The 21,874-nt window shown below is 41.3% G+C and overlaps 1 protein-coding gene across 1 annotated transcript in view; it reads left to right on the top strand.

The window, feature by feature from the left end:
• Positions 1-21,874, top strand: part of ZC2HC1A (zinc finger C2HC-type containing 1A) — a 39,291-nt gene that overhangs the window by 12,737 nt on the left and 4,680 nt on the right. The window contains exons 2-7 of the mRNA XM_079983185.1: positions 8,845-8,921; positions 10,060-10,176; positions 12,361-12,502; positions 16,071-16,219; positions 17,491-17,566; positions 20,140-20,245. Coding sequence (XP_079839311.1) covers positions 8,845-8,921; positions 10,060-10,176; positions 12,361-12,502; positions 16,071-16,219; positions 17,491-17,566; positions 20,140-20,245 — 667 coding nt within the window. The remainder of the gene's footprint in view (positions 1-8,844; positions 8,922-10,059; positions 10,177-12,360; positions 12,503-16,070; positions 16,220-17,490; positions 17,567-20,139; positions 20,246-21,874) is intronic.

A 21,874-nucleotide genomic window follows, 5' to 3' on the forward strand; every position in this document is an offset into this window, starting at 1 on the left:
AATAAAGGCCTGTGAGACTTCCTGATATGGCCAACCTGAGTCAAACCTAACCTCCACGCCCCCTTTTTCTTTGTTAAGTGTCTCAATGAAGGCTTACAGGATCTTGGATCTTATTGATTGTGTAATCCAGCTTTGTAAATAAACTCACAAAATAAATAAATAAATAAATAAATAAATGAGACTCCTGCAGCACCGTGCTGTAATTCCATGCCGGGTGCAGAGTAGAGGGTTTCCCTCCTCTGAAGCCAGCTTTTACTTCTGTGCAGGGTGCAGAGGGAGGATGCATGCAGTTCCAGGTTGGCTGTGCGTCCCAGGAAAATGCTTAAATATAAAGTGTCATCAAGCTAACTTCAGCAGAGGATACTTTTTAAATAAAGAAGTTTATTCAAGCTTACAAAAGTTATTGTATGAAGTCAGTTTGTCTTAGCAGTTTAGGACATGGCCTTATACTGAGTCATACCATTAGTCCCTTTAAATGATCATCATCATCATCATCATCATCATCATCATCATCATTGTCACTACACCACCTGTGTGCAGTGAAATTAAACAATCCCCCCCCCATACACTCAGTCTTGTTCACGCTCTGTGTGCTTGTCAGAAGTCAATTACACCACTCTTTTTTCCCATTCAGCAGCCCAACAGCCCACAGATAAAAACTGTTCTTTAGCCTGTTGGTGAGGCTATCTCCTGCCCGAAGGTAGGAGATTAAAGAAGTGCTGGCCAGGGTGTGAGTCGTCCCTAAGAATTTTCCTCGCTCTCCTGAGCTCAGTATTATCTGCTACACTGACGGACAGCAACTCTCCAAGGTTTTAGACCATCTTGGCTGTGCGTCCTAGAAGACCTTGTCCCTGTCCTGGAGGCCTTTTCCCATGTGGTCTGGGAGGGCAGGGCCTTGACTGACTCCAGCTACAAAAGCTGAGTGGTGAACGGACTATTGGGCTGTGGCATTATTTAGCATGTTTTGTTGGGTGGAGGTTGTTGCTGTTGCTGCTGTTAATTCGTTGTATCTTACAATTGTATCTTATGTGAAAATTGTTCAATTTGGTTGTGTACTTTTCAGTGTTTGTTTATTGTTTATGGCTACTTCGTTGCGCCTGTAGTTTTATGTACAGTAGTACCTCGGGTTACATACGCTTCAGGTTACAGACAGTTCAGGTTACAGACTCCGCTAACCCAGAAATAGTACCTCAAGTTAAGAACTTTGCTTCAGGATGAGAACAGAAATGATGTAGCAGCGGCGCAGCAGCAGCAGGAGGCCCCGTTAGCTAAAGTGGTGCTTCAGGATAAGAACGGTTTCAGGTTAAGAACCGACCTCCAGAAAAAATTAAGTTCTTAACCAAGGTACCACCGTATGTTGTGAGCCACTTTGAGCATGGTTTGGGCTTTGGAAAAGCAGCATACAAATAAAACGATTGATTGATTGATTGATTGATTGATTGATTGAAACAGTTTCCATGGGGAGGAAACCCTGTGGCTGTATGTCTAGAGGGTTCGACATTATGAGAATGTGCAACTTTTCTTTCTGATGGTCTTTTTATTTGTATTTTAAAAACCTACTTTTTAAAAAGTCCATTCATATATGAACTTAATGAGAAAAATGAGACAATAATTGTTTCTTGTGCATTTTAAAAGAGAATGACTTTTCTCTTTCTGTTGCTCAGTTGAAGTACAAAGGAAATAATTCAATTTCCTAATAGATTACTTTTTTTCTTTTTGTAAATACAGCTGTAGTTGATTGGACATCTGCCAAGAACAGTAGTTCACTCACATAGGGAGACTAAAAAAAAAGTAGTGCGGCTGCAACAATACAACACTATTTGTTGAGTGTTCTGTAGTGCTGTACATTGTCATTATGCTATTAGCACAAAACAGAACCAGCACTGACATGGGCAAGGGAGGGCATGAGCTCCATTTGTAATGATTCTAATTGACATCAAATCAGGACTATATGCCAGGACCGACCTGTCCTCCTGGCCTGGACGTTGTCATTTACTCTGCTCTTTGATTTAATCTATGGGGGAAGGAGTGGGGGTGAGAGATGTTCTTTATCAAGAGAAGAAAGCCAGTGCCACAACTGACATTGGTGAGGAGTTGCTGCTCTTCATAGAATCATAGAGTTGGAAGAGACCACAAGGGCCATCGAGTCCAACCCCCTGCCAAGCAGGAAACACCATCAGAGCACTCCTGACATATGGTTGTCAAGCCTCTGCTTAAAGACCTCCAAAGAAGGAGACTCCACCACACTCCTTGGCAGCAAATTCCACTGTCGAACAGCTCTTACTGTCAGGAAGTTCTTCCTAATGTTTAGGTGGAATCTTCTTTCTTGTAGTTTGGATCCATTGCTCCGTGTCCGCTTCTCTGGAGCAGCAGAAAACAACCTTTCTCCCTCCTCTATGTGACATCCTTTTATATATTTGAACATGGCTATCATATCACCCCTTAACCTCCTCTTCTCCAGGCTAAACATGCCCAGCTCCCTCAGCCGTTCCTCATAAGGCATCGTTTCCAGGCCTTTGACCATTTTGGTTGCCCTCCTCTGGACACGTTCCAGTTTGTCAGTGTCCTTCTTGAACTGTGGTGCCCAGAACTGGACACTGTACTCCAGGTGAGGTCTGACCAGAGCAGAATACAGTGGCACTATTACTTCCCTTGATCTAGATGCTATACTCCTATTGATGCAGCCCAGAATTGCATTGGCTTTTTAAGCTGCCATGTCACACTGTTGGCTCATGTCAAGTTTGTGGTCAACCAAGACTCCTAGATCCTTTTCACATGTACTGCTCTCAAGCAAGGTGTCACCCATCTTGTATTTGTGCCTCTCATTTTTTTTTTGCCCAAGTGCAATACTTTACATTTCTCCCTGTTAAAATTCATCTTGTTTGTTTTGGCCCAGTTCTCTAATCTGTCAAGGTCGTTTTGAAGTGTGATCCTGTCCTCTGGGGTGTTAGCCACCCCTCCCAGTTTGGTGTCATCTGCAAATTTGATCAGGATGCCCTTGAGTCCATCATCCAAGTCGTTGATAAAGATGTTGAATAAGACCAGGCCCAAGACAGAACCCTGTGGCACCCTACTAGTCACTCTTCTCCAGGATGAAGAGGAACCATTGATGAGCACCCTTTGGGTTCGGTCAGTCAGCCAGTTACAAATCCACTGAGTGGTAGCATAGTCAAGACCGCATTTTACCAGCTTCTTTACAAGAATATCATGGGGCACCTTGTCAAATGCCTTGCTGAAATCAAGGTAGGCTACATCCACTGCGTTCCCTTCATCTACCAGGCTTGTAATTCTGTCAAAAAACGAGATCAGGTTAGTCTGACATGACTTATTTTTCAGAAATCCATGCTGACTATTGGTGATCACAGCATTCCTTTCTAGGTGCTCACAGACTGTTTGCTTAATGATCTGCTCCAGAATCTTCCCTGGTATTGATGTCAGACTGACTGGGCGGTAATTATTTGGGTCCTCTCTTTTCCCCTTTTTGAAAATAGGGACAACATTTGCCCTCCTCCAGTCTGCCGGGACTTCGCCTGTTCTCCAGGAATTCTCAAAGATGACTGCCAGTGGTTCTGAGATCACATCTGCCAGTTCTTTTAATACTCTTTTAATACTCTTGGACTCTGGCCCTGGAGACTTGAATACATCTAAACTAGCCAAGTATTCTTGTACTATCTCCTTAGTTATTCTGGGCTGTGTTTCCTCTGCTGAATCATTTGTTCCAAATTTTTCAGGTCGGGCATTGTTTTCTTTATCGGAGAAGACTGAGGCAAAGAAGGCATTGAGGAGTTCAGCCCTTTCTGTGTCCCCTGTTTGCATTTCACCATCTTCTCCTCTGAGTGACCCCACTGTTTCTTTGTTCTTCCTTTTGCTACGAACATACCCATAAAAGCCTTTTTTGTTGCTTTTAACCTCTCTAGCAAGCCTGAGTTCATTCTGTGCTTTAGCTTTTCTGACTTTGTGTCTACACGTGCTGGCTATTTGTTTGAATTCCACTTTGGTGGTTTCCCCCCTTTTCCATTTTTTGTACACATCCCTTTTTAATCTTAACTCAGTTAAAAGTTCTTTAGATAGCCACCCTGGCTTCTTTAGGCACCTTCCATGTTTCCGTCTCATTGGTATTGCCTGAAGTTGTGCTTTTACTCAGGATGAAACAGTTAAATCAGCTATGATTAAATGGGCACAGGATATTGGTCATAACATTATGTTTGCTGACTGGGAAAAGTTGTGGACCACCGATATGAAGTTTACGGCATGTAAAGCCTTAAGAGAAAATATTATGAAAATGATCTATAGGTGGTACATGACCCCAGTCAAGCTTGCAAAAAATTATCATCTGCCTGACAACAAATGTTGGAAATGTAAAGAAACTGAGGGAACATTCTTTCACCTTTGGTGGACATGCCCAAAGGTTAAGGCTTTCTGGGAAATGATCTATAATGAACTAAAAAAGGTATTTAAATATACCTTTCCTAAGAAACCAGAGGCCTTCCTTTTGGGCATTGTCGGCCAATTGGTGCCAAAGAAAGATAGAACATTTTTTATGTATGCAACAACCGCAGCAAGAATACTCATCGCAAAGTATTGGAAGACACAAGATTTGCCCACCCTGGAAGAATGGCAGATGCAAGTGATAGACTATATGGAACTGGCAGAATCCGAGACTTGGGAGAAGAGTTGGTGGAAGAGGTTTGGAAGAAGTTCAAAGAATATCTCCAAAAACATTGTAAAATGTTTGAATGTTAAAATGATGTTTGATATAAAGATAACTTGGCATCAGTGACATAGTAAAAAGAAATATGCAAAAATGGTTTAAGAAAAAAGGGTGAAAAGACCAGAGTAAAATTATGTCGAAATTAAACAAATGATATAAGGGATTAAGTTATAAAGAACATGTGATAAATGGATTTAAAAGGAAAGGGAAACCGAAGACGTAATAGGTTGAAAGGTATAACATTGAATAAGATTGGAAAGAGGGTAAGGAATTGCTGAAGTTGATTATGTAAAGGGGAACACAGAAAAGGGAGACGTGAGAAAGTCAGGAAAGAGGGTTATAAAGATAGCAAGCCAAAAACTAGATTTTCTATTTTTTTCTCTAGTTTTTTTTGTTTTCTCTTATTGTTTTTTTCCTTTTTTCGCTTATGTTTTTTATTGTGTTTTATTGTTCTTGTTGGATTGTGCTGTTTTTGATTGTCTTTCTGTTGTGTTTTGTCTGATTGTGATTTGTTTTATTATGCAAAATCTTAATAAATATTTTATAAAAAAAAAAAATAAAGTCAAGAAATTGAGTCCTAGTATGCTTGGCTGCTCCTTTCCGCTGTATAGTAAACTTCAGAAGAGCATGATCACTCGCGCCTCATGATTCTTCCACTTCTACCCCACTAACTGGGTCATCAGCATTGGTTAGGACCAGATCTAAAATGGCTGCTCCTCTTGTTGCTTCTTCCACTTTCTGGACAATGAAGTTGTCTGCAAGGCCAGTGAGGAATCTGTTTGACCTTATGCTCTTGGCTGAGTTTGACATCCAACAAATATCCGGGTAATTGAAGTCCCCCATTACTACTATCTCCCTTCCTTTTGCATGCTTGGCCATCTGTTCCAGGAAGGCATCATCTATGTCCTCCGTTTGGCTTGGGGATCTATAGTAAACTCCCACAATGAGGTCCCTGTTATTCTTCTCTCCCTTAATTTTGACCCAAATGCTCTCACTTTGGCTTTGAGGTTCTAAATCTTGGATCTCTTCACAGGTATACACATCCCTAACATATAACGCACATCCCTAACATATAACGCCACTCCTCCTTTCTTGTCTGGTCTGTTTCTCTGAAATAGATTGTATCCCTCCATTATTACATTCCAATTGTGGGACTTATCCCACCAGGTTTCAGTGATGCCTATTATGTCATATTTAGTTTGCTGTACCAAGAGCTCAAGCTCATCTTGTTTATTTCCCATGCTTTGCGCATTAGTGTGCAGACATTGAAGTCCATTAATCATTCCCCCGTGTCTCTTATTTAAGGATTTTTTCCTCCCACCACTAGGTCTGCGTGCTGTTTGCTCCATTTGGTCTATGACATTTGGATGATCATCTTCATCAATTGATAGACTCCTACCTTCAGGAGTACACATTAGTCAGTTTAAAGCCCTCTTGATGAGGTTTCTGAGATTTTTGGCAAAAACATTCCTCCCACCCGTTGTGAGGTGCAGCCCATCGCTTGCCAGAAGTCCACCTTCAAGAAACTGCAGCCGTGATCTAAGAATCCAAACTGTTCCTGTTTACACCATTTGCGAAGCCAGCTATTCACTTCCACTATTTCCCCCTCTCTCCCTGGGCCATGTCGTTCAACTGGGAGGACAGATGAGATAACAATTTGTGCATTTAATTGCTTCAATTTCCTGCCCAGAGCCTCGTAGTCTCTTTTGATCTTCTGGAGGCTATTGCTTGCAGTGTCATTGGTTCCCACATGAACCAAGAGGAAGGGGTATTTGTCAGTGGGTTTTATGATTCCTTGCAGTTGTTCAGTTACATCTTGGATCTTAGCCCCGGGGAGACAGCACACTTCCCAAGACATTTTGTCAGGCCCACAGATCACTGCTTCTGTTCCCCTCAGTAGGGAATCCCCTATCACCACTACATGCCTCCTCTTAGGTCTGGTCGGGGTTCTTCCGTGAGCTGTCCGTTCCAAGGTCGCCTGCACATTCCCTGAGGACTGACTTTGCTGCTCGTCTTCATATACCTGATCGACTGTAATGAGGGAGAGATTCTCAAATGGAGCCTGCTCTTCGTCTTCCATGCTAGGGGAGAGGACCTCAAAGCGATTGTGTATTTCTAAACAATCAGAGCGAACCCTGGGCCTCCTACTTCTTTGAGTCACGTTTCTCCATATATCTGGCTCCTGTGTTGGTGAACTAGCCTCCTTCTCAGGGGAGTCCCCTGTCTCCTCCTTGGTGGAGACAGTGTGCTCTGTTGCTTCCAAGAAGAGCTCCAGCTCTCTAATTCTTTGGAGCGTAGCTACACGTTCCTCCAGTTGCTGGACTTTGTCTTCTAAGAGGGCAATCAATATGCAATTGCTGCAAGTAAAGCTGCCTGCAACCTTTGGCAAGATGGCAAACATTGCGCAGGAACCGCAGGCGACTGCAGCTGTTCCCTCACCCTCCATCTTGAGAACGTGTCGTTGGGGGTGGCTACAGCGGTCCTCCATCATAAAAAGCGTGAAGACAGGACAAATAACTCCCCCCCCCAAAAAAACCCTAGGTCTCCCCCAACAAACGTTTGAGACTAGCTCCCCTAAATCTAAAAGATGGGTCAAACTGCGCGCGCCACTGCCCTGCAAGCTCTGATAAGCGCCTCCCACAGCTAATCATCTGCCTCAACAGAAACCCTGCCCCCTCTGACCTTTGCACAGGGAGAGCAGCTAAACAGCCACAAAGAAACACACACACACTCTTGTCAGTGAGGCAATTGAGAAATTTATAGGACCTTACATTTTTGGCAGAGTTTGACTTCCAGCAAGTATTGGAGCCATTCAAGTTTGCGACAGCTACTATGTCTCTCCTTTTTTAATGTTCGGTAATCTGCTCTAGGAAGGTATCATCCAAGCCTTTAGTCTGGATTGGAGGTTTATAGCAGAGGTCAGTGTTGTTTCCCTCTCCTACAGTTTTTATCCCATGCACTCTCAAACTGAATTCCTTGCTCTAAATCATGGATTTCTTCACAACTGTACACATCCATTACATATAATGCTACTTCTCCTTCTTTCCTGTTTGGGCTATTTCTTTTGAATAGGCCATATACCCCTCAATTCTTACATTCCGGTCATTAATGTCATCCCACCAGGTTTCAGTAATGCCTATTAGATCATATTTGTCATCCTCTATTGAGGGCTCAAATTCATCTTGTTTGTTTTCAATTCTCTGTGCACTGGTATAAAGACAACTGATACCATAAGTCATTCCAGTCCAGCTGCTCCCTTCTTGTAGTTTCCTGCCCTTTAAGAGGTTTCTCAGCAGCGGAACTTTTATAATATGTTATTCTGATACAGTTATTGTGTATTAGAGTTTTGCTGGCAATCTCAATACAGAATCCATAAATGAAATGTAAAAGGAGGATGATAAGCTTTTCCTTTTTCTCTTTTTTGTCTGGGTTGAGGTAATGAATTGTAATATTTAGACATTTGCTTGAAATACCGATGAAGGACTGTGGCTTTCTTTGTTGTCAGTATAGTTGATTTTTATGCTTCTTCATTTAAAATGAACAAAAAGATTTGAATGCTTATCTAGTCATTGTTTTCTGCTGAACAGAAAACACGGTCTTATTCAATGTACAAAACTATGCAACACCTCATTGATAGGCCTTGTTTCTGCCCATAGTTTAATTTTTTTTAAATGAGTGTATTGTCTGGTGGAGTTGTGTGCTAAAAATTATTTATTTATGTAGACAATTTCTTGCATATCTAGCCTCTTTTATTCAGCTCCTCCAAAATATTACACAGCAGTGCAGTTCTTCAGATACTGATTGATTCTATTTTATAATGGTAGGATTTCAGTGTTAGAAACTAGGGGCACTGCCCCAATCAATAACTAGATCACTAAAGACCATAGATTTCCACAGGTTTTCTATTCCTGCTCATGGAAGGAAAAACTTTTAATGTTCCCATGCGAGAAATGCAGATCATTTCACTCTCTGCAGGCAATTTTATGAATGACTCCTGTGAGCTCTATTATAATTAAGGCCTGACTTTATTGTAGTTTAATTTTTAGCAATTTACAGAAAGCATTAATATAATTGCAGATTAAGAGTTAAGTAGGAATTGCAATGCCATAATGTATGTCTGTGTTTCTTTTAAGATAACGGAAGTGTGGGACCAGCTGAAGATCTTTTACCGTGCAAGATTTGTGGGAGGACTTTTTTCCCAAATGCATTAGTGAGTATAAAAGTCAGGTGACTTAAAAACATGTTCCTGTCTAACCCTTCATTTAAAAGTGAAGCTATTGTGCCAATTTGAATTGTTTTATTTAATTAATTGATGGAACTTGTATACTACTTAATTGTAAATACATTTAAGCAGTTACAGGCATAGTTGGTTTTGTTCCTAATAATATGGGCTGCATTCAGACGTGGAGTTTATTGCCCATATTATTCAGACGTGGGGTGGCTGTGTTATAATAGTAGTAGTAGTAGTAGTAGTAGTAGTAGTAATAAAAATAAAAATAAAAAACAAGCAAAGTGTTATTCATACCCCGCCCATCTGGCGGGGTTGTCCCAGCCACTTTGGGCAGCTTCCAACACATAAAAACATAATAAAACATCAAACATTAATGGTAACAATCTGATCCAATATAAAAGTCACAATAACTTTAAAATAAACAACTTCTATCACACAAAGCAACATTCCAACAATCCATCAGAATCTAATAGTAAACAGTTAAATTATACACCAGCAAATAATAATTAAGCAGTTCACACTTATCAGCCACAATAAAGAATTACCAATCTATAATCAAAAAACAAAACAGCAAATCACAATGCATAAAACACCACAAAATGTACAAAACCATGTAAAAAGATCAAATTGAGAAACAAAGACACACAACATAAGACTGTTTTTAAAAAAATAAAAATCCCTGACCATGAAATTGCAGGAAAATTACAACACAAAACTCATGATTTTCAAAGTTAACAAGGTTGCAAATGGATTTTTTATGGAAACAATTAATATGGAAATGAGCACTGAACATCTAGATTTCCAGGAATGACTTTTGTATCATGTGAATGATCACATAAAGGTAAGGAAATGTTGGGAAGACAGAGTAAAGTGTCCTATGAATGCAGCCTTGGTCATTATTAATGAATCTATTCATAAAAGTCCTGAGTATATTATGGGATGGATTTGCATTTGAAACTTCAACTTTACTATTGAGTAAAGTGGGATGGCGAAGAATACATATAAGTTTTATCCTCCCATGTCTCCCTGCTTATTTGATGGGATGGCTAGTAGGAGGAGGGGAGGAAACCTGCTTTCGAAATAAAAATGTTGCATTTCTTTCCTCTTGTACTTGTAGAAGAAGCATGTTCCCATTTGCCAAAGAGCTGCTAATAAAAAAAGAAAAGCATTTGACTCCAGCAGACAGAGAGCGGAGGGAACTGATATTTCCACCGTCAAACCTCTGAAGCCACGGGTAGGTACTGGAGCATTAGAATATTCCCCCTTTTTTTTTTAGACAACTGTATGTCCATGGGCATGTAGCTGAATTATTAGCTGCATGTGCATGATGACTTTGGAAGTTTATTCATAACAATCTGTGGGATATAATAAATCTAGCAGGGGAGTGGTAATTGCCTTAAGCACTATACATCACACAATATCCTAGCTGGGATTAAATTTAAATATTTAAAAAATACTGACTGTAAAATTAATATTGGATTTGAAATATGTGGCATGATGGAATCGGGAATAAATCAAGCTTGAGCATTATCACAGTGGAACTTTGAGTTGTGGACATAATCCGTCCCAGAGGCACGTCCGCAACTCAAAGTGTTCGCATCCAGAAGTGCCACTTCTGCGCATGCGCGAGTGGCGAAATCCGGAAGTAACCGTTCAGGTACTTCCGGGTTGCTGCGGGACACAACTTGAAAAGACGTAACCTGAAGCGGACGCAACATGAGGTATGACTGTACTTAGAAGTAATTGTTCAGCGACATTTGCTTCCTCCTTAGGATCTCAGCCAGTGTGCTTATTAGGCTCTTCTGTTTTAAGGAGCATTAGTAGAGCCACTTTGTAAGTTCATAACAAAAAGTTGTCTTTTTCAAAGGAGTTCCAACAATTATGGAAGATTAGAGCAGGGCCGTATTTTACTACAATCTTTGCGTCTCTTGGACTGTGGCTTTGAACACAGATTCTGTGGCAAGGATTTTTTTTTCAGTCAGCAAAGGGAGAGAAATTGTGCCTGTGAAAAATGCTGCATCTCAGAAGACTAGTTTTTCTTGTGTGGTATACAAAACGAGGAAATACATCATGTGCTAGCCCAGTTTCTGTTGGTATAGAAGTCTGCAAGCTGTTGGTTATACAGAATGTCTTCGATGCTTAAGATCAAAAGCTTGCATAGTCATACACCACCTGGAGTTTATTTTGTATAACAATATCTGGTGGAACAGATGTAACACAGCAGCTGATTACCAAACTATGAATGAAAGCAGGTGATTAACTAGTGATTCCCAAAGAATGGCTCTTCCTAACCAGGCCACATAGGTGATATCTACAGGAGACTGCCTTTGAATGCAACTCAGAAAGTTCTGCTGGTGCAGAATATGTCTGCTTGGGTGCTCATTTGACCCAGGTTCTCAACATATTTTATTGATTCTGTACCAGTTGCACTAATTACTGATGCAGTCCTAGACTCAATTCAAGTACAGTCATACCTTGGGTTACAGACGCTTCAGGTTGCGCATTTTCAGGTTGAGCACTGCGCCGAACCCAGAAGTACCAGAACGGGTTACTTCCGGGTTTCAGCGCATGCACAGACGTGCTAAATCACGCTTTGCGCATGCGCAGAAGCGCCGAATCGCGACCCGCGCAAACACGGCGCTGTGGGTTGCGAATGCTGCGGGTTACGAACGTGCCTCCTGCACAGATCACGTTCACAACCTGAGCGTCCACTGTACTGATTTTTACTTTTACCCTAGGTGGCTGGAAGTCAGGTTATTTGAACGACTGCCTGTATGAGTCTGGCTGTGCCTTAAGATAGGTATTGGGGAGGCCCTGCTGATATCATTGGCTTTTGAGATCAGATAGATTGGTGGGCAGAGTTATAGTATTCCAAATAACTTTCCTAAACTTTGTTTCCATTGGTTTTACTGGTTCAGGATTTTGTTTGTTTTTTTGGACATGCTATTGTGGCATTAGCAGTGATTTTCCATGGACCAGAAAGGTGACTTATACACATGGCATTCTTTAAATAACAACAACAACACAGAGATAAGTAAATAATGTCAATAGGAAGATACAGCCAAAAGAGTGAAATGGTTAACCCAGTGTATAGGACCAACCATGGAAAAGGTGTACATTGCGTCCGCTTAGGTATACAGAGCTCTTGTTTGGAAATCATGGTCAGCAGTGTCTAATGAAATGTTAAATGTATTGCTTCTATATTTGTTTCATAAGTGCTCTCACAACTTCCCTGTCAAAGGATCTAAATACAGCTTTTGTATAAACTCTGCTTATCTCCTGAAAAGCAACATTACTTCATGGTTAAGGGAAGATATGTATTTAGTGGTGTTATATATAATATTGTATGCCCAGCTGAAGAAATCACTTTTATCAAATTGATAATGTGTGTGTGTGCAATTTGTTGTTGTCTTCTTAGCCGGAGCCCCCAAAGAAACAATCAAACTGGAGGAGAAAGCATGAGGAACTCATAGCAGCTATACGAGCAGCCAAAGGAGTTGATCAGGTCCTTAAAGAAGGTGGAAAACTGCCACCACCACCACCCCCTACTTACGATCCTGGTATGTAATGTGACATTGTGGGCTTCAACTGCAGCATCTGTTTTGAGCAATATTGCTAATGAATGGCTAGACAGACACATCCTGTCTCTCTCAAAGGGTCAGGTGTTTTGTCTGGTCCTAAACAAGACTAACATACAGTTCAAGGCATTTCCATTGCCTCAAAATGGGAGGGCAAGGAATTAATCCAAAAATTCTACAAGCAAGGTAGACTAAGAAGGTGAGATTTACCTCTTAAATGCACAGATGAAGGGAAGGGGGAACAGAATCCCCAGTGGCATCCTAAAAAGAGCAGGCATTCTCCTAGGCCATGGCAGAGCTTTCCGCTGGCAGGTTCAGGGGGTGATGGAACATAGAAACAGGCATCCCAAGTGGCTGAGTGAGGACCAGTAAGTCTGCACTTGAAACCACACTTTCAGAAGTCACACCCATTATAGTCTTAGAAATCCAAAATTTAGATATCTGTAGAAAGCGGCCCTCCAGGGGGAGCAAAAAGGGCAGAGGTGGTGAAGCTACTTGAAAAGAGAGGCAGGATTCAGTAAGGCTGTGCTTGGTACTACAGCATAAAAGAACACAGGTTTATTGATATTTTGTAAACTGATTTGAGCCTTTTTAAGGTGTATAAATTTTATTAAATAAAACAAAACAAAACATTGTTAGTCCATTAGTAGTTTCGTGTTGTGCGGATTAGGGATGTGGGGTGTGAATCTTTTCCTGCTCAGATTGCAGAATGGACTCGCCTGATTTGATCCCGGATCAGTGGTTCACTTGAAAAATTGCAGCCTCGTGGAATCATTTGAGAGGCGGTTGGTGGGTTCTGTTCTGCCTCTGTTCTTTTAAAAAAGATTTTTTTCCTTTCTGAAAATAGGGCACATCGCTTGCCGCAGCCTGTAATGGTTAGCACATGAGACTTTTTGCTGCTGTGCACTTTGAATGCACTTACAGCAAGTCCCATTGTGAGGGATGGAGCTTGATGGTGTCCTGTTGCTTTAGGGAAATTATATGGCAAAAAAACATGGCTGCCCCCAGTGTTTACAGTGTGGAGGCCAAGAGGGATGGGTGTTACACTTTTAGAAGTTTAAAAGAAAGGGGGGGGGAGAGAGAGAAACAAGCATCAAACGAGTTTTAGACTACCTTTGAAGTTCCTGTTATTATTATTTTACCATTTTTTTCCAGGTAGAAATCCATTAAATATCTATGAGTGAGAGATGTTGTCTTGTCCCTTCTGAGAACTGGGACGGACCAGACTCTCATGGGTTCATCTCTAGTCCTGATTGCATTAGGGTGGAAGGGATTATTGGCTTTTGCATGTCCTAGCAGAGCACCTAGTGTTAGGAATTCTTTCTTTTCAATTCAGTAGAGGCTGGTGACTGACACCGTTTTCTTTAGTCACTTGACCTTGTCAGTTTTGCACTTGCAGAGAAGGTAGAGACTGAAAATAAAATGGAGGCGTGGGACGAAATGGCGGTAACTTGGCATCAACATTTTCCACTTTCCTCCAGATGAGTTTTTTTAGCCGTTACGGCTGCAAAGATAGACTTCAAAGATACTGCTTAAGTAAGCAGTGCTCATGGAAATCTCTAAAACTAGGGATGTTCCTGAATAAATGTTTTATGTATTTGGAATTACTTTAGTCCCCAGTAAAGCTGAATATCACCTTTGCATCTAGCAAAATCAAAATAAATTATACTAAGAATAAAATCACAGAATAAGCAATGCAAAATAAGTTACGCAGAATTTTAATGGTTTTTTTAGCTTGGGCGTCACACAGCCATGGATATAATATTGTTTTTTCGGTCTATTCTCCTTCCCAAAGTGCTGTGATGGAATCATTCTTGTGTCAAAAATTGCAATGCTGAAAAAAGTTACGTGTCTGTAAGAGAAAGTTCTCCAAGCTGCCATTAGATCCTCGAGTGGCTGCGGCAACCCAGCCAGATGGGTGGGGTATAAATAATAAAATTATTGTTAGGCTCTCCTCTTTGCATTTTTGACTTTGCCTTGTAGGAGTATTTCGATGGCACTCAGATATAATCTGGAAAGCTTATAGTTAATCAAAAGCTGAGTCTGCTTTCTATATTTGGTTCCCAGAATGTTTTGCTGCATCTTGTACCGGCAAAGGATGAGACAGCAGGAATAGTGCTTGGAGTCCCAGTGACAGAAAATTCCAAGAAGTCTGACAAAACACAAGCTTGAGCTAATTTGAAAGTGTACTCCTTGCCAGTGATGGCAAAACCTCCTGTGTTTCTCCTTTACTGTGATGTCTGCTGTGTTGTCTAACAGAAGGTTTCCAGTTGGTTAAAGGCCCTAAACATGGTCAGAATAGCTCCCTGTGACTTACTTGTTGTTGTTGCTGAAGAATTTGTATACCGCCCTGTACCCGGAGGTCTCAGGCCAGTTCACAGAATAAAAAAATATATATAAAACCACAAAATACATAATCAAAATAAAAATAATAACCCAATAACCCACCCACCCCCAAAAACCCCACCATATTTTAAAAGGGCATAGCATGTCAGTCAAATCAACCAAAGGCCTGGTTAAAAAAGAATGTTTTTGCCTGGCACTTAAAGGTGTATATTTCCTATATGTGTTGAGATTTTGCAATCACTCCGATCTATTCCAGCTGGATTTCACATTGGCCACTGACTTTGTACAGTGGTACCTCCGGTTGCGAACGGAATCTGTTCCGGAGCTCCGGCTGCAGCCCGAGGAATTTGCTGCCGGAGGTGGCGCTTCTGCGCATGCGCACAGTACATAGAGCGCTTTTGTGCATGCACGTGTGGCGAAAACCCGGAAGTATACTTCCGGGTTTGCTGCTTACGTATCCCAAAGTTTACGTAACTGGAGGTATGACATAAGCGGAGGTATGACTGTATTAGAAACATCCAATGCATTAATCAGTTGTGTGTGTTTGCATAAATTCTAACTTTCATCATCTGAAGCTGTAGGATTATTGGAAAGGTCTAACATATTACCTGCTTGCTTGACTCCTGCCCAACCTGATTTGTTAAGTCTCGACTGAAGACAAGTTGAGAGGTGATAATCTCCCTTCATGTCCTGTCCCAGTGGTTGAAGTGGTGGTGAAACTTTATAGAAAAAGCATATTCTAGGTCCCTTAGGGTTAGGAGTTATTTGTCAATCTCCAACTTTCTATTTTGGGATTAGGTGGTCAGGCATCAGGTACTCTTCCTGCATTAACGCTCAAAAGCTAGGCTTGTATTGTTCAGCAGACTTCTTTTAATGGTGGCCTCTATCACTTGGACCTACCTCCTTAAAAAGCAAAGACCCATTTGCTTTTGGCTTTTATTTGCATTTTTTGGGAAGGCTTTTGAATGCTGATGGCTTCAGTACTCACGAATCTTCATTGATTTTTACTGATTTGCTTTTGATTTTTAACACATTTAAATTATAATGCTGTTTCAGATATTGTATCAGTTTTATGTTTTCTGTTTTTATTGTCATGCACTTTGTGGGTCTGGTCTAGAGTTAAAGTTGGGATAAAACCAGAGTGACTAAATTAATAAATAACCTGTACTGTTCTTTGTGTCTCATGAATTGCTGATGAATATAGATTATATCCAGTGCCCATATTGCCAGAGAAGATTTAATGAAAGTGCAGCTGATCGGCACATCAATTTCTGCAAAGAACAGGCAGCGCGTATTACTAATAAAGGAAAAGTGGTTACTGATTCTAAAGGGAAGCTTCCTACCCGAACGCAGGTGAATGATTATTATTTGCTCAGATGAATAATAAACCCTGCCTGAAGTTAAGTAATTCCATACTAGGGATCATCAGGAAAGGGGTTAAAAATGTAAAAGCGCCATTATACCAATCTATGGTGCAGTCACACTTTGAATACTGTGTACAGTTCTGGTCACTTCCCCTCATGAAGGGAATTGTAGAGCAAGAAAAGCTTCAGAAAAGGGCAACCAAAATGGTCAAGAAGATGAAGCAACTCTGTTATGAGGAAGGTGACAACATTTGCAGCTTTATAACTCAGAGGAAAGGCAAGTATTGGAGGACTTGATAGAGGTGTATAAAATTATGCATGGTGTAGAGAAAGTTGGTAAAGAAAAATTCTTCTCCCACTTTCATAATACAGTCATACCTTGGAAGTCGAACGGAATCCGTTCCAGAAGTCCGTTCGACTTCCAAAACGTTCGGAAACCAAAGCGCGGCTTCTGATTGGCTGCAGGAAGCTCCTGCAGCCAATCGGAAGCCGTGGAAGCCCCTTTGGATGTTCAGGTTCCAAAGAATGTTCACAAACTGGAACACTCACTTCTGGATTTGTAGTTTTCAGGAGACAGAATGCCTGAGTACCAAGGCGTTTGGGATCCAAGGTACAACTGTACTGGAATTCATCAAAATCCAGTGAAAATGAATGTTGGAAGTGTCCGTATTGCTTCACACAAAACATAGTCAAATTATGGAATTTGCTGTTAGAGGAGATGGTGGTAACTACCACCCTGAATGTCTTTAAAAGAGAATTAGACAGATTAATGAGGGACAAGGATATCAATGGCTACTAGCTATGATGGCTGTGTTCCACCTCCAATATAAGAATCATGCCTGTGTGTACCAGGTGCTAGGAAATGCAGGTAGGGAGAGCTCTGATGGACTCAGGTTCTGCTTGCGGGCTTCCCAGGAATGTTTGGTTGGCCACTGTGAGAACAGAGTACTGGACAATATGGGCCTTGGACCTGATCCAGCACCTTTTATTTTTTACGAACATATAAAAAGATGATCACTCAGCCTTTACTTAAATCAGCATTGGAATATCTGATATGTACATTGTTCTTTTCATAGTAATAGGTGAGTAGACGCTAGATTTTCCTGGATGAAGTGAAAAAACCACAGCATTTCAAACCCTCTTTTTATGGTACATTTGCAAACACCCCATGAGATACAGAGCTATTGATCATTACAGTATTTCAAGACATGGAACTGTATGACTGAGCTGTTCAATGACTGGCTTTTGTGTCTGTTTCAGTACAAGTCGCCATCAGTAAAGAAGATGCCTCCATCAGGAATAACACCACCAGCCTCATCACGCTTACCACAACCAAGTAATGTCAATAAAATTGTTATTGCAGTTGCATATCAGGAATGCATGAATAAATATTGTATTGCCTCAAGGCTACTAGATATAATGGCTTGGATCCTGATTTTCTTTCCATGAATGGAACACAGTTTTCCTGCCACCCCATTTCTTCTATTCCTGGGGATTGAGGAATCCTTGGTACGAGATATCTACAGATGGCTGTTGCAGCCATTACTTTATGTGAATCTTGGACCCAAGCCATTGCAGTGTGCATGCAAACTTCTGTAGTCTTCAGGTGGTTGTTGGTCTGCACCTCCCATTATCCCTGGCATTTGGCCATACGGACAGAAGCTAATAGGAATTGCAAACCAACCACATCTGGTTTCCCCACCCCAGCTCTCCCATGGTTTATTGATGTTTATCATCATGGCTTAAGAATTTCAAGTTGAAACAGAAGGCCAATGATATGTACCTTCCCATGGAGCTTGTTACTTGCAAATGTTGCTACAGAGTTCAGTAGCAGGATTCATCTCAGATATGTGCAGACATCCCTGGAGAACTTCTGCCAGTCAGTGTAGACACTATTGAGCTAGGTAGATCAGTGGCTCAACTGTGTACAGTATAACCAGAAGGTGATTGAGTGAATGCTTTGAGGCTGCATACTGTGATAAACTCCTTGTGCTCTTCTCAGTCATCACATTTTAAAAGATAAAAGATTTATTTTATTGCTTTAAAGGTGAGATGAAGAATCTTGAAAAAGGGACACAGGTGGCACTGTGGGTTAAACCACAGAGCCTAGGACTTGCTGATCAGAAGGTCGGCGGTTCGAATCCCCGCAACAGGGTGAGCTCCTGTTCTTTGGTCCCTGCTCCTGCCAACCTAGCAGTTTGAAAGCATGTCAAGTGCAAGTAGATAAATAGGTACCATTCCAGCGGGAAGGTAAATGGCATTTCCGTGCGCTGCTCTGGTTTGCTAGAAGCGGCTTAGTCATGCTGGCCACATGACCCGGAAGCTGTACGCCGGCTCCCTCGGCCGATAAAGCGAGATGAGCACCGCAACCCCAGAGTTGGCCATGACTGGACCTAATGGTCATTAGTCCCTTTACCTTTACCTAGAATCTTGAAAACAATTGTGCAGTGCTTTCAGGCCTGTTACTAAGGCAGTATTACCGCTAGGAGAGTAGGAGATGAGAAAAAGGTACGCTTTCGAGACAGTGTACATTGCCTCTCCTGCCTTCTTGTGTTGCCTATTGTGGTTGCTTCTTGTGGCCATTTAAAACTACACAAAGAAACTATGATGCTTGTTCGTCCTGACCTGAGAAGAACATTTCAGTAATTGGGTAGGAAGGTATCAAACAGTGAGGAATGCTGGAAAACAGGCAGATTTATTTTTAAACATTTGCATGGCTACCGTAAAATACATTAAATTATGACTTGTAGGGCAGCTAGCCTTGCTTGTGGTACTGATTTGCTTCCTGAATAATGAGTCAGCATGTTCTATTGCATAGAGCTTTGGGTTTGGATGGGGAAACCTGGCTTGAAATCTGGTTGGCTATTATGAAAAATAGGATGCTGAACTAGAACTGTATTATTTTTTTTAATACAGAAAAAGTATTTTTATGTTCATAACCCCCATACAGCCTGAAGTCTTCTGGGTAATTCTGGGCAAGTCATTATCTTCCATGATTGCCCTGCCAAGATGATACTAGGCAGTTACAGGGTCACTTCAATGCTCTTTGTGGTGAATAACTGGACTTCATTTCTCTCTGCCTCAATTGGCCAATGCTTCCTCTCCGCCCTGGCCCAGCTTTGCTGCTTTCTCGGTCAAAATCTGCCTATCCTGAAGTTGCTGTTTATTTACAGCAGGGGAAGGTTGGGGAGACTCACAATTAAGGTACAGTGGTACCTCGGGTTACGTACGCTTCAGGTTACAGATGCTTCAGGTTACAGACTCCGCTAACCCAGAAATAGTACCTCGGGTTAAGAACTTTGCTTCAGGATGAGAACAGAAATCGTGCTCCGGCGGTGCAGCTGCAGCAGCGGGAGGCCCCCTGAAGTGGTGCTTCAGGTTAAGAACAGTTTCAGGTTAAGAACGGACCTCCAGAACGAATTAAGTACTTAACCCGAGGTACCACTGTACTTCACCAGGACTAATGCATACAGTCATACCTTGGAAGTCGAACAGCTTAGTTCCTGAACATTTTGGCTCCCGAATGTTTCAAACACGGAAGTGACTGTTCCGGTTTGTGAACTATTTTTGGAAGCCGAACATCCGATGGGGCTTCCATGGATTCCGATTGGCTGCAGGAGCTTCCTGCAGCCAATCAGAAGCCGCGCTTTGGTTTCTGAACATTTTGGAAGTTGAATGGACTTCCGGAATGGATTCTGTTCAACTTCCAAGGTACAACTGTACTGGGGAGGAGGATAACACCCACCCAGCAGTACTGCAGCTGCAATCCCATTTGTCAGCTCTGACTTCTCTTTATTCAGGGTATCAAATCACAGAAACTCCCTCATCGCATGTAGTTTCATGATGTGAAGTAAGAATAAAGTAAATCTGCTAAGCACAGAAATGATATTTCCATGTTTGTTTAAAAAGGTACACCTGCAAATAAAATTCTGTCTACAAGTGGGCCAGTGGGAAGTAAAATCCAAAGTTTGTCTCCAGCTCATAAAAACTCAACAAGGACAAGCCCCCAAACAGGGTAAGTGCACAGTTAACGCTGTACGCATAGTATTTAATAAACACCTTTGAATACTTTGTCCTTCGTGATGGTTTCTATGTAAAAGAGTGAATTTTATAAATACAGTGAAAACTTGTGCAGCACAATAATATTTTGTTGAAAATCACTAGGTTGATAATCAGTTAGTCTCACACAGATTCTCAGGCGCTGTGTCAATCAATATATTCTGTGTATTGCGATTACTCTTGCTGCTGAATGTTTGTGTAGTAGAAGCAATGGAGGAACATCAGCAGGAAGCTCTTGATATCAATAGCCAATGCTAATTTAGGCTAACGGCCCCAAACAACTGCTTATTTTTCTCTTGTACTCTAGGTGGCAGTATTTGATCTCTACATGAAAAGCAGATAAAACATATTAGCAGCAATAGGGTTTAGGGCTTATATTTGAAAATAAATTTAGATGTTGCTTTTTATTTATTTTTTCAATTTTTCAAAATGATTTTCCACATTTATCACAAAATGATGTAACAAAGAAACACAAAACACACAACAAAGATAAACACATTACACTACAATAAAATTAAACACAAAAGGAAATTATTTCTTCTAATACCTAATTCTCATAACACTGATAACTGACTTCCTCGAATCCCCTCTAACTGAATTTCATTATATCACATTTATAACATTTCTCCAATAGATGTTTTTTTAATTGCTGCTGATGTGAGGCAGTGCGTGTGACAGTTAAAAGAATGCTATGCAGAATATGTATGTGGCTCTGGTGCATTTTGAATTTAGTATAGTGTTTGCTTGGGGCTGCTTGACTTCTGCCCTCTCATTTAGTTGAACTTTGTTTTCCATTTCTCCTTTGTTGTTTTTAAGTCTCTTCATGTTTAAAGGGGAAGAACCAAATCTAAAGTAGAGATTTTTGTCTTTGGACAGTACGTCAAGCTACTGAACCTGGAATTGGTTTAAATAAACACCTATGAGAGACTTCAGTGTATATGACAGTTTAGTTTGTGGGTAATTATCTAACCAGAAAACAGAACCAGACTAGCAGCTGCAGTCACCTGCCCATTGGAGCCCATATGTGCAAGAGCTTCCCCGTTCACTTTTGTTGGCAGTAAATTGCTTTGAACATGGAGATGAATGCTTGGAACTGCCTCTTCCCCACTGAAGTTAATGGGGAAGCCTGCAGAAATTGAATTTCATGTGCACATCTAAGCACCTCTAGAATTTGGGATCAGAGCCAAAGCATTCAACATGGCAAATGTTTGCATATCAAAGGTGGAAAACTATTCCCATCTGGCAGGCCAGATCCCAACCTCTCCACCCAGGGTGCCATTTTGACAGGTGGGTGGGGCCAGCCACCTGTCGATCATCTGACATCGTGATGACACCAGTGACAGTTCTAAATGACAGCACACCTTCAGGTGGAAACTTCCTACTGCAGTTGATCCCAGTGTAACTTGTTGTCAGAGCCAATTCATTGTTTAGGATGGTCAGTGAACCCTAATGCCTCCCTTCACACCCCAAGCACCAGTCCCCACTAGAAGCCCTGCTACATACAGAGAGACCTCTGTGTGCACAGCAGCTTATTGTGTGCTGACACTGAATCGTACCCTAAGCTTTTACTTGCTTCAAAATTCTG

This window comes from Podarcis cretensis (genome assembly GCF_951804945.1).
Source record: "Podarcis cretensis genome assembly, chromosome: 7".
NCBI classification, from domain to species: domain Eukaryota; kingdom Metazoa; phylum Chordata; class Lepidosauria; order Squamata; family Lacertidae; genus Podarcis; species Podarcis cretensis.